The sequence below is a fragment of the Salvelinus sp. IW2-2015 genome, linkage group LG14 (genome assembly GCF_002910315.2).
Source record: "Salvelinus sp. IW2-2015 linkage group LG14, ASM291031v2, whole genome shotgun sequence".
Taxonomy (NCBI): domain Eukaryota; kingdom Metazoa; phylum Chordata; class Actinopteri; order Salmoniformes; family Salmonidae; genus Salvelinus; species Salvelinus sp. IW2-2015.
Genome location: NC_036854.1, coordinates 26,509,998 through 26,524,808, shown reverse-complemented (window position 1 = coordinate 26,524,808; position 14,811 = coordinate 26,509,998). Strand labels below are relative to the sequence as shown.

At 43.3% G+C, this 14,811-nt stretch overlaps 1 protein-coding gene across 1 annotated transcript in view; it reads right to left on the bottom strand.

The window, feature by feature from the left end:
- LOC111973468 (bone morphogenetic protein 7-like) overlaps positions 1-14,811 on the bottom strand; it is a 54,562-nt gene that overhangs the window by 8,488 nt on the left and 31,263 nt on the right. The window contains exons 2-4 of the mRNA XM_024000838.2: positions 13,785-13,977; positions 9,038-9,186; positions 8,463-8,662 (exon numbers count right to left, since the gene is read on the bottom strand). Of these exons, the coding sequence (XP_023856606.1) occupies positions 8,463-8,662; positions 9,038-9,186; positions 13,785-13,977 (542 nt within the window). The remainder of the gene's footprint in view (positions 1-8,462; positions 8,663-9,037; positions 9,187-13,784; positions 13,978-14,811) is intronic.

Here is a 14,811-nt window from a genome sequence, read left to right as displayed (position 1 = left end):
GTGCGTGCGTGCGTGCGTGCGTGCGTGCGTGCGTGCGTGCGTGCGTGCGTACATGTGTGTGTTCTCAGGGTGTCTGCTGATGATATGTTTAGATAAAGAAGGAGTGTAGCTACAGCGACTACCCTAATGTGAAGCCGGGCGGTCCTAGCCCATGTGTCTGTGTCCGTGGCCATGTTTTCTCTGGGTCACCCTGCCTGGCCTGTCAGCCCCCGGGCTGGTCTGGGTTTCCCACCACCTTGGCTGTACCTCTGCAAGGTAAATATTTACAGAGATAAATCCGCTTCTCACTGAGGCCCTGGAGCCGATCCTGAGAGGGTACTTAACCCCTGTCCCCTGGGGCTAGTGTTCATCTCGCATGGCGAGATGTGACCCGACTTCACACAGACTCCCTCCCTGCCTGCCTCCACATACACAGGCCTTGCTGGCCTGTTTTACGGGTCCAGACATTCAGCTCCCAGGCAAATAACAGGGTTGGGATCGTGCCACTGAAATACCCTCCCTGCGCTGGGCAGCTGCTTTAAAACTTCTTATGGCTGGGGGCAGTATTGAGTAGCTTGGATGAATAAGGTGCCCAGAGTAAACGGCCTGCTACTCAGTCCCAGTTGCTAATATATGCATATATTAGTATATTTGGATAGAAAACATTCTGAAGTTTCTAGAACTGTTTGAATGATATCTGTGAGTATAACAGAACTCATATGGCAGGCAAAAACCTGAGAAAAAATCCAACCAGGAAGTGGGAAGTCTGAGGTTGGTCGTTTTTCAACTCATTCCCTATTGAAGATACAGTGGGAGATGGGTCATGTCGCACTTCCTAAGGCTTCCACTAGATGTCAACAGTCTATAGAACCTTGTCTGATGCTTCTACTGTGAAGTGGGGCCGAATGAGAGGTGAATGAGTCAGAGGTCTGGCAGAATGCTTTGAGCTCATGACGCTCGTTCATGTGAGAGCAAGCTCTGTTCCATTTGCTTTTCTGAAGACAAAGGAATTCTCCGGTTGGAACATTATTGAAGATTTTTGTTAAAAACATCCTAAAGATGGTATTCTATACATCGTTTGACATGTTTCTACGGACTGTAACGGAACTTTTTGACATTTCGTCTGCTCCTAGTGAACGCGCTTCGTGACTGGATTTGTTTACAAAACGCGCTAACAAAAGTAGTTATTTGGACATAAATGATGGACACTATCTAACAAAACAAACATTTATTGTGGAACTGGGATTCCTGGGAGTGCATTCTGATGAAGATCATCAAAGGTAAGTGAATGTTTATAATGTTATTTCTGACTTCTGTTGACTGCACAATATGGCGGAAATATTTGTGTCTTGATTGGGATCTGAGCGCCGACTCGGATTATTGCATGGTTTGCTTTTTCCGTAAAGCTTTTTTGAAATCTGACACAGCGGTTGCATTAACCTCTCTAGGGTACGTGAGACGGTAGCGTCCCACCTCTTCAACAGCCAGTGAAACTGCAGGGCGCCAAATTCAAAACAACAGAAATCCCATCATTAAAATTCCTCAAACATACATGTATTTTACACCATTTTAAAGATACACTTGTTGTAAATCCAGCCACAGTGTCCGATTTCAAAAAGGCTTTACGACGAAAGCAAAGCAAACCAAACGATTATGTTAGGTGAGTGCCTATTCACAGAATAACACAGCCATTTTTCCCGCCAAAGAGAGGATTCACAAAAAGCAGAAATATAGATAAAATTAATCACTAACCTTTGATGCTTTGTTCGGTAAAGTTCATTTTTATATAAAAAAAATCTGAGTTTACATTGGCGCGTTACGTTCAGAAGTTCCAAAACATCCGGTAAATTTTGCAGAGAGCCAAATCCATTTACAGAAATACTCATTATAAATGTTGATGAAAATACAAGTATTAAACATGGAATTTTAGATGCACTTCTCCTTAATGCAACCGCTGTGTCAGATTTCAAAAAAGCTTTTAGGAAATTATTATTTTATTTTTGGCACTAAACAGTATCCATATACACAGTTCCAGTCAAAAGTTTGGACACATCTACTCATTCAAGGTTTTTCTTAATTTTTACTATTTTCTACATTGTAGAATAATATTGAAGACATCAAAACTATGAAATAACACATATGGAATCATGTAGTAACCAAAAAAGTGTTAAACAAATATAAAAATATTTTATATTTGAGATTCTTCAAAAGTAGCCACCCTTTGTCTTGATGACAGCTTTGCACACACTCTTGGCATGTGTGGTTCCCACTGTGATTCTGCTTTTCCTTCACTCTGCGGTCCAACTCATCCAAAATCATCTCAATTGGGTTGAGGTCAGGAAATTGTGGGGGCCAGGTCATCTGATGCAGCACTCCATCACTYTCCTTCTTGGTAAATTGCCCGTGTTGGGTTATTGTCCTGTTGAAAAACAAATTATAGTCCCTGCTGTGGTAGCCATGCAGGTTAAATGTGCCTTGAATTCTAAATAAATCACTGACAGTGTCACCAGCAAAGCACCCCCACACCATAACACCTCCTCCTCCATGCTTTACGGTGGGAAATACACATGCAGAGATCATCCGTTCACCCTCACTGCGTCTCACAAAGACATGGCGGTAATAACCAAAAATCTCAAATTTGAACTCGAGACCAAAGGACAAATTTCCACCAGTCTAATGTCCATTGCTCATGTTTCTTGGCCCAAGCAAGTCTCTTCTTCTTATTGGTGTCCTTTAGTAGTGGTTTCTTTGCAGCAATTAGATATTGAAGGCCTGATTCACACAGTCTCCTCTGAACAGTTGATATTGAGATGTGTCTGTTACTTGAACTCTGTGAAGCATTTATTTGGGCTGCAATCTGAGGCTGGTAACTCTAATAMACTTATCCTCTGCAGCAGAGGTAACTCTGGGTCTTCCATTCCTGTGGCGGTCCTCATGAGAGCCAGTTTCATCATAGCGCTTGATGGTTTTTGCAACTGCACTTGAAGAAACTTTATTCTGTATTGACCGACCTTCATGTCTTAAAGTAACGATGGACTGTCATTTCTCTTTTCTTATTTAAACTCTGTTCTTGCCATAATATGGACTTGGTATTTTACCAAATAGGGCTATCTTCTGTATACCCCCCCTACCTTGTCACAACACAACTGTTTGGCTCAAACACATTTAGAAGGAAAGAAATTCCACAAATTAACTTTTAACATGGCACACCTGTTAATTTAAATGCATTCCAGGTGACTACTTCATGAAGCTGGTTGAGAGAATGCCAAGAGTGTGCAAAGCTGTCATCAAGGAAAAGGGTGGCTATTTTGAAAAATCTCAAATATAACATATATTTTGATTTGTTTAACACTTTTTTGGTTACTACATGATTCCATATATGTTATTTCATAGTTTTGATGTCTTCACTATTATTCTACAATGTAGAAAATCGTTTTTTTTTAAAATAAAGAAAAACCCTTGAATGAGTAGGTGTGTCCAAACCTTTGACTGCTACTGTCCGGACGCTACAGACAGAGGTTTGCAGATCGGCGGTACCGACTTCAGATGAGTCGGTACCGCCGTGGTCCCGTGTGGCTCAGTTGGTAGAGCATGGCGCTTGCAACGCCAGGGTTGTGGGTTCATTCCCCACGGGGGGACCAGGATGAATAAGTATGAACTTTCCAATTTGTAAGTCGCTCTGGATAAGAGCGTCTGCTAAATGACTTAAATGTAAATGTAAAACTGAGTCCTGTTCAGACGCTACAGATGCTTTTGTGAGAAGACCAATTTTCAGGTTGTCTCCTGGTCTAACAAACACTGCTACAGCTCGGCCACCATCCACTGCAGATGCGGAAGGCCGCCATTGGTGGATGTGGTGGATTGAGACGCAGCCCATGCAAAACAAAACAGATCTCTCTCTTAAACAGACTGATTTTAATGGCGGTTGTTTTATTATGCTAATTAGATTTCCACAGGGGCGCGGAGGTTGGGTTAACAGTTGTGACAAGGGAAAAGTCCATAAATAACATTTATCCCTTGTTATTCCAGAAATATAGAAGTCAATGGAGCAAATTACAACTGTTGCCGGGAGGGAAGTAAAGCACATGTGCCACATTAAATGGGTTCCTTCCACCAAAAGCCTCAATCTCTGCAACCGCATACACTAGTTCCACAGTTTATTCCCAAAACTTTCTCAGGGGAAATAAAGCAGAAGCCTTTTTAAAAACGGCTACTTTTCACAGTAGCAATTACACGCAAGCCACTGTTCCGGTGGAGAGGCGGTGATGGAACACTGGGCTAATAGGCTGCGGCATTCCCAAAAGATCAGGGTCTTCCCAAAGAGAGAGAGAGAGAGAGAGAGAGAGAATGGGTCAGCCTCTCCAAACTCCCATGAAGACTTAAAAGAGAATTTCACTGTTGTCTGTCTGTGTCATCAGTGGGCGAACCTCTCTCTCTCTCTCTCCCTCCCTCCCTCCCTCTTCCACTGAAGTTTATCTTTTTTCCTGTCTTTCATCAGGGAGGTTATTAAACCCTCTGCGGAGCTCGCTGATGTCTAATTACACCAACAGTCAACAAAGGAGAGACTGGAGGAGGAGACCCTGAGATGAAAACACACAGCTGGACAGCGCCATGTTATTAGAATTCTTTGAGCAATAATGTTAACTTGGTCAGTCTTTTAGCGAGTGGCTAATGACTGGCCTGGGTAATGACAGGTCTGAGACCAGGAGCGGCTAGCCTGCAGTGATTCTCCTCTTGGATTGTCGTTAAAGGGTCAAGCCCGGCTTCCATTATGCCCCAAACCCCAAATGACCTTTAAAGGTATCGTATTGTTCTTCTTCTGTCTCGTTTCCAGTACAGTACAAACTTTTCCCCTCTCAAAGCAAGGCAGCGTGTACAGTATGTTCTGCTTGTGTTATTCTAGGGCAACTAATGCCAAGAGGACGCAGTTAACTGCCAAAATAAAGGAATCCCCAACATAAAGTGTCTTAATAGGGCGTTGGGCMACCACGAGCCAGAACAGCTTCAATGGACCTTGGCATAGATTCTACAAGTGTCTAGAACTCTATTGGAGGGATGTGACACCATTATTCCACAAGGATTCCACGAGGATTTCCATAATTTGGTGTTTTGTTGACGGTGGTGGAAAACACTGTCTCATGCGCCGCTCAAGAATCTCCCATAAAGGTTCAATTGGGTTGAGATCTGGTGACATACACACACACTTAAACCCCCTATGCTCCTTTGAGACCCCTCTTTCACTACAGTCCCTGGTTCGAATCCAGGCTGTATCACATCCGGACGTGATTGGGAGTCCCATAGGGCAACGCACAATTGACCCAGCGTCGTCTGGGTTTGGCCGGGGTAGGCCTTCATTGTAAATAAGAATTTGTTCTTAACTGACATACCTAGTTAAATAAAGGTTTAAAGTCACTGAGATCTCTTCTTCTAGCCATGGTAGTCATAATAATGGGCAACTGGGCGTTTTATACATGACACTAAGAGTAAATGTATCCCTCATTTACTAAAGTGTTTCCTTTATTTTGGCAGTTACCTGTATATCATGAGACCATGGTTATGTTCCAATATCCATACTTGCATACCACTTAGAATGAAGCAATGTATTGTGGGTATGTGGTATGATAGTGTGAGCCTCTGACTTGTCTGTGGGCGTGTTGTATTCTGAAGCATACTATATTCTGGTGGCTATGCTACATTGATTTATTGATGTGAATTGTAAACTGTAAAGAAGGGACAATGTTGGTCCCAACAGATGCTAAACAATGAAGCACTGTCCCTATTTGTTTCTCTCTCAGAGCAGCACAGAAGAAGAATGCTTCATCCATCCATCCATTCATCCTTCCTCTCCTTCCTCTCTTGAGGCATATGGAATTGGAACCATATGCCTCATAAGTCCGCCTCATCATAACCACGGCGATGGACGCTGCTGCTGTCGCTAGGGCCTGGCAACTTCCTGCGCAGGATCTAAATATTTACACTCCAGACATCCCAAGTGGCGAGGCCGAGAGGGATTGATGTTTTGGGTTACATAAAGTCCAATCCTTTAGGACACATTGGTTCAACAGATTGTCCTCATAAGCTGGAGCACCAGCAGACTGGTCTGTGCCTGGGAGGCAGTTCTGTTCTATTCTGCTCTTCTCTGTTCTGTTYTGTTCTGTTCTATTCTGTTCTATTCTGTTMTATTCTTTTCTGTTCTATTCTGTCTGTTCTATTCTGTTCTATTATTTTCTGTTCTATTCTTCTCTGCTCTGTTCTATTCTGCTCTGCTCTATTCTGTTCTGTTATATTCTGCTATGTTCTTTTCTTATCTGTTCTATTCTGTTCTGCTCTGCTCTATTCTGTTCTATTCTTCTCTGTTCTATTATTTTCTGTTCTATTCTGTTCTATTCTGCTCTGCTGTGTTCTGTTCTGTTCTGCTCTATTCTATTCTGTTCTGTTCTATTATTCTCTATTCTGTTCTACTCTATTCTGTTCTTCTCTGTTCTATTATGCTCTGTTATATTCTGCTCTGTTCTGTTCTATTCTGCTCTGTTCTATTCTGCTCTGTTCTATTCTGTTCTATTCTGCTCTGTTTTGTTCTATTCTATTCTTCTCTGTTCTATTCTGCTCTATTCTATTATGTTCTATTCTTCTCTGTTCTATTCTGCTCTGTTCTGTTCTGCTCTGTTCTGTTCTGCTTTGTTCTGCTCCTGTTCTGTTCTGCTCTGTTTCTGTTCTTTGCTCTGTTCTATTCTGCTCTGTTTATTTCTGTTCTGCTCTGTTCTATTCTGTTCTGTCTATTCTGTTCTGCTCTATTCATGTTCTTTTGCTTCTGTCTGTTCTGTTCTATTCTATTCTTCTCTGTTCTATTCTGCTCTATTCTATTCTGTTCTATTCTTCTCTGTTCTATTCTGCTCTGTTCTATTCTGCTCTGTTCTGTTCTATTCTGCTCTGTTCTATTCTGTTCTGCTCTATTCTGTTCTATTCTTCTCTGTTCTATTCTGCTCTGTTCTATTCTGTTCTATTCTGTTCTGTCCTATTCTGCTCTGTTCTATTCTATTCTGCTCTGTTCTATTATGCTCTGTTCTATTATGTTCTGTTCTATTCTGCTCTGTTCTGCTCTGTTCTATTCTTCTCTGTTCTATTCTGCTCTGTTCTATTCTATTCTGCTCTGTTCTATTCTGCTCTGTTCTGTTATGCTCTATTCTATTCTGCTCTGTTCTGCTCTGCTCTGTTCTGTTCTGCTCTATTCTGTTATGTTCTGCTCTGTTCTGCTATGTTCTGTTCTGCTCTGTTCTGTTCTGCTCTTTTCTGAAGGTTTTTATCTAATGGACACTGCACAACTGAGAAGAGCATGGTTATAATGTACTAGAACTCAAATCATATTCCTTACAGGCTACAATAAGAATGGATGGTTTGTGTGATGAACTGTACTCTGTATGTACATACATATGTACAGAGATGGAACCACAAACTCATAACTTCAGGTTCCCAGGGAAACAGTGATTGTTGCTGAGAGAACTATCCTGGTTAAATAAAGCTGAACTAACTTCCCACAKTATGTTGTGTTGAGGGAAAGGAAGAAACTGTAGAGCTCCTGATTGGCATCATCCAACAACACCTCTAGCCTTTAGATGGTATCGCCTTCAAAACAGATGACGTGAAACCGAGGAGGTGAGGGAAATCACTTGAGCTGCTATTGTAACGTCAACGGTTAAGAAGCTGAGTAGCTGACCCCGTGGCCCTGGCCATGAAGGCTTAATGTTAGCCCGGGCCTCATCCATCAAATTAGGGCTGGGATCCGGCAGATATTAGCCACAAAGCCCTCTGAAACCACAGCTCTTCCTGCTGTAAAATCACTGGGATCCTCCCTCACAAGGACAGCTTTATGTTCGGCAAAGGCTAACATTATGCTAACGTTATGAAACGGCCAGGGGTGAAGGCAGTATTGGTAGCTGGATTAGAGCCTAATTGAATTGACCTGTTCATAACATCAGCCGCTAAGTACGGAGGGGGGAGTGGGGCTGAGGGCAGATACTGTAAAGTGTACTCTCGAATGATGAGAGGTCATGCATCTAGGGATAGTTTCTCTCGCTCGCTCTCTGTCTCTCTTTTTTTTCTCATTTGGAGAGCTGCCATCGATGTCCCCGTCAATGACAGCACACCTCACCACATTACACTGAAACCCGGGGCAGCGAGAGCTTCCCTGCTCGGCTTGGAGGTGTTTGGATATTGTAATGGGCTCTGTGTGATGTTGTGACGCTGTGCTCTGTGTGATGTTTTGAGGTTGTGATGTTGTGGGCTACGATGTTGTCTGTTGTAATGTTGTGGGGTGTGATTTTGTGATGTTGTTACGGTAATAAACATGAACACATCCGAAACTTTCCAATACAAAAATTCACACACCGGTACATCCTTTTCACACTACGGAGCTGTGATGAACTGGCCTGGTTACATATTCATCATAAAAGGTTTTAACTGGGTGTTGAACAGACTATGGACACACCTGCTGGGCTGGGGCCCCTGGAGCCTCCTTCCTGGGGCTGCGTAGGGCGGTTGCGGTTCTTGTTGCGGTTCTTGTTGGTGGAGCGGGCGGTGCGGATATGCACCTCACTGACTTTAAAGAAGGCCACCATGAAGGGTTGCTTCTCCAGCCCTCCGTCACGCCCCACTAGGCCCGCCTCCTTGGAGCTGATGCTCCGCCCTGTTCCACAGAAGAGAGGAGCCGTCAATCACTTGGACATACTGAATGTGCTACAGTTTACTAAACATAGCCTACAAGGGAGAGTATCATACACCCTACTGATATATTCTTGTGAAACATTTCTGCATTTGTCCTTTGATGGATGTTTAGTGTCCATTACGTATCAAATAGTTGACTTGCAGACATATCAACCTTTCCATTTCAGCATTGTGACAAGCCTAAAAAAGCCCCACTGTTCAGTATCCACTATTGTTTTCTTTTCAAGATGAAAATTCTAAAGTTAGTTAGCATGTTTCCAAAGTTAGCTGTTAGCATGTTTGCAAAGTTAGCCGTTAGCAACATATTTCTAATGTTAGCTGTTAGCATGGTGCTCACCGCTGCTGGTCTCCACTCTGATCTGGAGGCCCAGGTTGTAGTGAGGACTCATCACCCACAAGTTACTGGTGGCCAGGATGTCAAACTCCAGCCAGCCCTCCTCGGCTGCCCACAGCCTGCGAGACTCCAGCAAGAACAGGTCCGCCTCCCTGGGGGCACAGTCACAACAAGCAGCCATGACTGAGGGCCAGCAGCTTTCCCATCTTTACAGAAGTATACATTAAACACTGGTACTCTACCATAACAGATACTGTAGTATATGTCAGTATGACTTTCATGTTTTCTTACAGCCTACATTCAGGGATTTTGGCACTATACACTATGAAGATGATCCGTCTCTAATCCCTATACTGTATGAACCTACACTGAGTGGACAAAACATTAAGAACACCAGTTTTATTTCATGACAGATTGACCAGGTGAATCCAGGTGAAAGCTATTGATGTCACTTGTTAAATCCACTTCAATCAGTGTAGATTAAGGGGAGGAGACGGGTAAAAAAAATATTTTTATGCCTTGAGACAATTGATTGCGTATGTGTGCCATTCAGTGGGTGAATGGCTAAGACAAAATATTTAAGTACCTTTGAATCAGGTATGGTATTAGGTGCCAAGTGCACCAGTTTGTGTSAAGAACTGCAACGCTGCTGGGTTCGTAACATCACCCCACCACCACTCCCCTCCCCGACCTTACCCTACCCTCCCCTCCCTATAACTGTAGCTAGGTCTCGGGTGGAAAAGACAACCACAAGCCGAGTCAGTGAGTGAGCGTGTGTGAGAGAGAAAGAAAGAGGAGAGGTTTGTCCCGTCCCCATTACTGTAATGACACAGCATGAGTCCGCTGGCCCCTCCCCGGGCCGCAGATCAAAGCCCCACAATCACCCAGGTGTTCCGGGAATGCCCCTGCAGTCATGCATCGGCAGCCCCTCATTATTTCTCGTTAATGAGAGAGTTTCTGAGGGCTTCCATATGAGGTCGTTCCCAGTGCCCCCTCCCCCCCAAGCCGTTCCTAGTGCCCCCCTCAGGTAGTTCACACGTTGGGCGCAGCTTGGGTTCTGTGGGCCGGTGCTGAGTCATTCTGAATCCAGGCAGACATTTTAACACCCGTGTACCAGCAGGGGGTCCATCCGAGAGCCGTATGGGGGGCCGTGGCACTAAAGCCCTACTGTAAAGCCTCTAATTGACTGCTTAAATGAACTGGAATAACGTCATAGGTCATACGTCAACGTTTTGTGTTTTTTGTTCCAATAAATCTCCTTTGCTGGGCCTGTCGAATGAATGTAGTTAAAAATGCAGCATATCTGGCTGTTGTTTCGATGGCATGTTCTGTTCTAACATACATTTAGCTTGAGACTGGTGACAAGACTTGGAAACAAAAGAAGGGCCTCTCAGTTCTCAAGAACACCATGTTAATTGGGTACTGAAAGATTGGATGTTTTTGAGACATGATATGGAACTACACTACCAGTCAAAAGTTTGGACACACCTACTCATTCAAGGATTTTTCTTTATTTTTACTATTTTCTACATTGTAGCATAATAGTGAAGACATCAAAACTATGAAATAACACGTATGGAATCACATAGTAACCAAAAATGTATTAAACAAATCAAAATATATTTTATATTTGAGATTCTTCAAAGTAGCCACCCTTTGCCTTGATGACAGCTTTGCACACTCTTGGCATTCTCTCAACCAGATTCACCTGGAATGCTTTTCCAACAATCTTGAAGGAGTTCCCACATATGCTGAGCATTGGCTGCTTTTCCTTCACTCTGCGGTCCAATTCATCCCAAACCATCTCAATTGGGTTGAGGTCGGGTGATCATGGAGACCAGGTCATCTGATGCAGCACTCCATTACTCTCCTTCTTGGTCAAATAGCCCTTACACAGCCTGGAGGTGTGTTGGGTCATTGTCCTGTTGAAAAACAAATGATAGTACCACTAAGCGCAAACCAGATGGGATGGCGTATCGCTGCAGAATGCTGTGGTAGCCATGCTGGTTAAGTGTGCCTTGAATTCAAAATAAATCACAGACAGTCTCACGAGCAAAGCACCCCCACACCATCACCACTCCTCCTCCATGCTTCACAGTGGGAACCACACATGCGGAGATTATCCCTTCACCTACTCTGCATCTCACAAAGACAAGGCAGTTGGAACCAAAAATCTCAAATTTGGTCTCATCAGACCAAAGGACAGATTTCCACCGGTCTAATGTACATTGTTCGTGTTTCTTGGGGCAGAATGACAGATTTGTACCTTGTCAGCTCATGGATTCAATCAAGCAACCTTTCGGTTACTGGCCCAATGCTCGAACCAAATCAAATCAAATTGTTTTGGTCACATACACATGTTTAGCAGATGTTAATGTGAATGTAGCGAAATGCTTGTGCTTCTAGTTCTGACAGTGCAGTAATATCTAACAAGTAATCTAACAATTCCCCAACAACTACCTAATACACAAAAATCTAAAAGGGGTGAATGAGAATATGTACATATAAATATATGGATGAGCAATGATGTACAGTTGCACCTCTGTTCAGCCCTGCTTGCTAGCTTTCCCTACCCTGTGTACTTATTAAAGATTGGGAGCTATAATCAAAGCAATTACAACTTCCAAGACTTGAACCACTTACAAATGAATCTGTTTGTCAGCAAATGTGTTTTGCAAGCTGCACAAGTACGTAGGATTTGCAAGCACAAAGCGATGTTCTCGGATAGCCCACAAACCAAGCTATAATTTGCCTAAAGGTAAACATCCTCCTACAATAATACAATAATTGGATATATATGGTCCCTTTAATCTCCAAATATCTCGCAAATTAAAAGTCTTTGCCTGCGGGCAGCAGAGCACAAACCGCCTATTGTGAAGAGAATGTGGCAGACAAGATCCTCATGATATAGACATAGAAACGCTTTCACGAAAACAAGAATACAGCAAAAAACACGAAAACAAGAATACAGCAAAAAACACGAAAACAAGAATACAGCAAAAAACTTTAAAAATAGCAATTTTATTAAAAATAGCAATTTGATATGATTTGATTTGAGATCTTACAGACTTGTAAATGACCAGAAACATATACAGCAAACGTACGAATACAAATGCACCATTTGTATTACTATGACATGAAGAAAACAGAGGCGTGGACCAAAAAGCATTGTGGGACATATTATGAGACTCTTAGTGACTTTTCCTTAAACAGTGCATCGGTGAACTCAATGCAGAATCTTACATCGTCTCCTACTGTTTTCAAAATATCAATACCATCCAGCTCTTTTATTGTCTGTTGTATCCCAAGTGGGATGTCTCTCCCAGCAGAATCAATGTAAATGCTTACCATGTTTTGGTGCTGCTCTTTTTTGGGACTCTAAAGTCAGGCTATTTTGGTAAGGCGATGTGGTCATGCCTCAATCTAGAGAAAATACATGGCAGAAAACCAGACCTACGCTACCGTGTAATCAATGTCTGGAGAAGTACGTGTAGCTAAGACTTTCCTCTGTACACAGTATACATTATCCCTCATCTCGACAAGCTCAGGACTGACTAGGAGGACGGAGTAGCAGTATACATTATCCCTTCATCTCGACAAGCTCAGGACTGACTAGGACGACGGAGTAGCAGTATACATTATCCCTCATCTCACAAGCTCAGGACTAACTAGGAGGACAGAGTAGCAGTATACATTATCCTCATCTCGACAAGCTCGGGACTGACTAGGAGGACGGAGTAGCAGTATACATTATCCCTCATCTCGACAAGCTCAGGACTGACTAGGAGGACGGAGTAGCAGTATACATTATCCCTCATCTCGACAAGCTCGGGACTGACTAGGAGGACGGTGTAGCAGTATACATTCTCCCTCAATCTCGACAAGCTCAGGACTGACTAGGAGGACGGAGTAGCAGTATACATTATCCCTCATCTCGACAAGCTCAGGACTGACTAGGAGGACGAAGTAGCAGTATATGGTGAAGCGTGATTAGTCATTCCAGAGAACACATTTCCACTGCTCCAGAGTCCGATGGCGGCGAGCTTTACACCACTCCAGCCAACGCTTGGCATTGCACATGGTGATCTTAGGCTTGTGTGCAGCTGTTCGGCCATGGAAACCCATTTCATGAAGCTCCCGATGAACAATTATTGTGTTGACATTGCTTCCCAGAGTCAGTTTGGAACTCGGTAGTGGGTGTTGCAACCGAGGACAGACAATTTGAAAGCGCTACGCGCTTCAGCACTCGCCGGTCCCGTTCTGTGAGCTTGTGTGGCCTGCCACTTCGTGACTGAGCCGTTGTTGCTCCTAGACGTTTCCACTTCAAAATAACAGCACTTACAGTTGACCCGGGGCATACATTTGATGAAATTACTTGTTGGAAAGGTGGCATCCTATGACGGTGCCACGTTGAAAGTCACTGAGCTCTTCAGTAAGGCCATTCTACTGCCAATGTTTGTCAATTGATATTGCATGGCTTAGTGCTCGATGCTATGCACCTGACATAGCCAAATCCACACATTTGAAGGGGTTTCTACATACTTTTGTATATATAGTGTATATACCATTACTGTGATAGCATGACTTCAACACGATAAAGCAGTACAACAAGCTAGCCCTGATATAAACTCATGTATATAGCAATAGCAAGCAGCAAGCTATTTAACTGTAAAAAGGGCCTGATGTGATTATCCTATTGTCATCAGATTGACATATAAGGACTGGACTGTGTGTGTGCAGTGTGTCTTACCTGTTGGGGTGCTCCTGCACCACTTGGTAGACGCTGAGCAGGAGGGTCTCGTTGATGACGACTTGGTTCGCACACTCCTTGTAGAGGCGTAACTCGGAGGCGGTGACGGCCTCACCCTCGGGGATCTGGGACAGGTTGAACTTGAACTCTTTGTGGTGCATTCTGTGAGGCGACAGCTCTCTGTCATACTCCACTGGAAAACACACAGGGCAGAGACATGTTAGAGCCATACATGCGTACTGTACATCAGATGACCATATGTATGTACAACATCGTTGGGTAGAACTTGCTGAGACGCGCAACAGTCAAAGCCAAGGAATTTAAATGAACAGGAGAGATACCTGACCGCAGGATGACTTTTGATGTTTCTTGTATCCCTACGCACCCATTCGTTTACAATGTACAATTAGTTTACAATGTACAATTCGTTTACATAGAGGCATAGTGTTGGGTTTCGTCCTTCAAAGTCTGCGGATGTAAACCCGTGTTACTTTTTTTTTTAAGTGATTTTGAGTCGTCTAGCTAATGAGGCCACACACAGGATGTGCTGTGGGATGTTAGCATGGAGCTCAGCTAGCATAACAAACAGGCTTCGACCTGAAGAGGCCACACAAGGATAGACGTTAATAGTAAAAAATAACTTCTGCCTGCTACACTGTACATGCAGTTAGTTACTTAGACGTTCTATGTATTCCTATGCAGTTAAGTGATTGATGGATATCTCATTCACAGACAACACTGAGGTTCCACCATAAAAAGAGTTTCAAAGCATCACATTTAGACTAATAGGGTTGTGGCTTACTGTTTCCTTAAATAAATCCCCTGTTATTGTCTGCAGTGAAAGCCAATGATTTCGGAGCTGTAAACTCGGTCTGTGTGTTCTAACGACCACTTCAGAGGCTACAAATTACAAAAACCAACTATTACCTCCCCACATAGCTTCCCTCTTTCAATTGCAACATGCATTGCAATAATAATGTGTTCCCCAAGGAAATGGTTCCCATTTCGCTCTGAGACGTCCCCACAA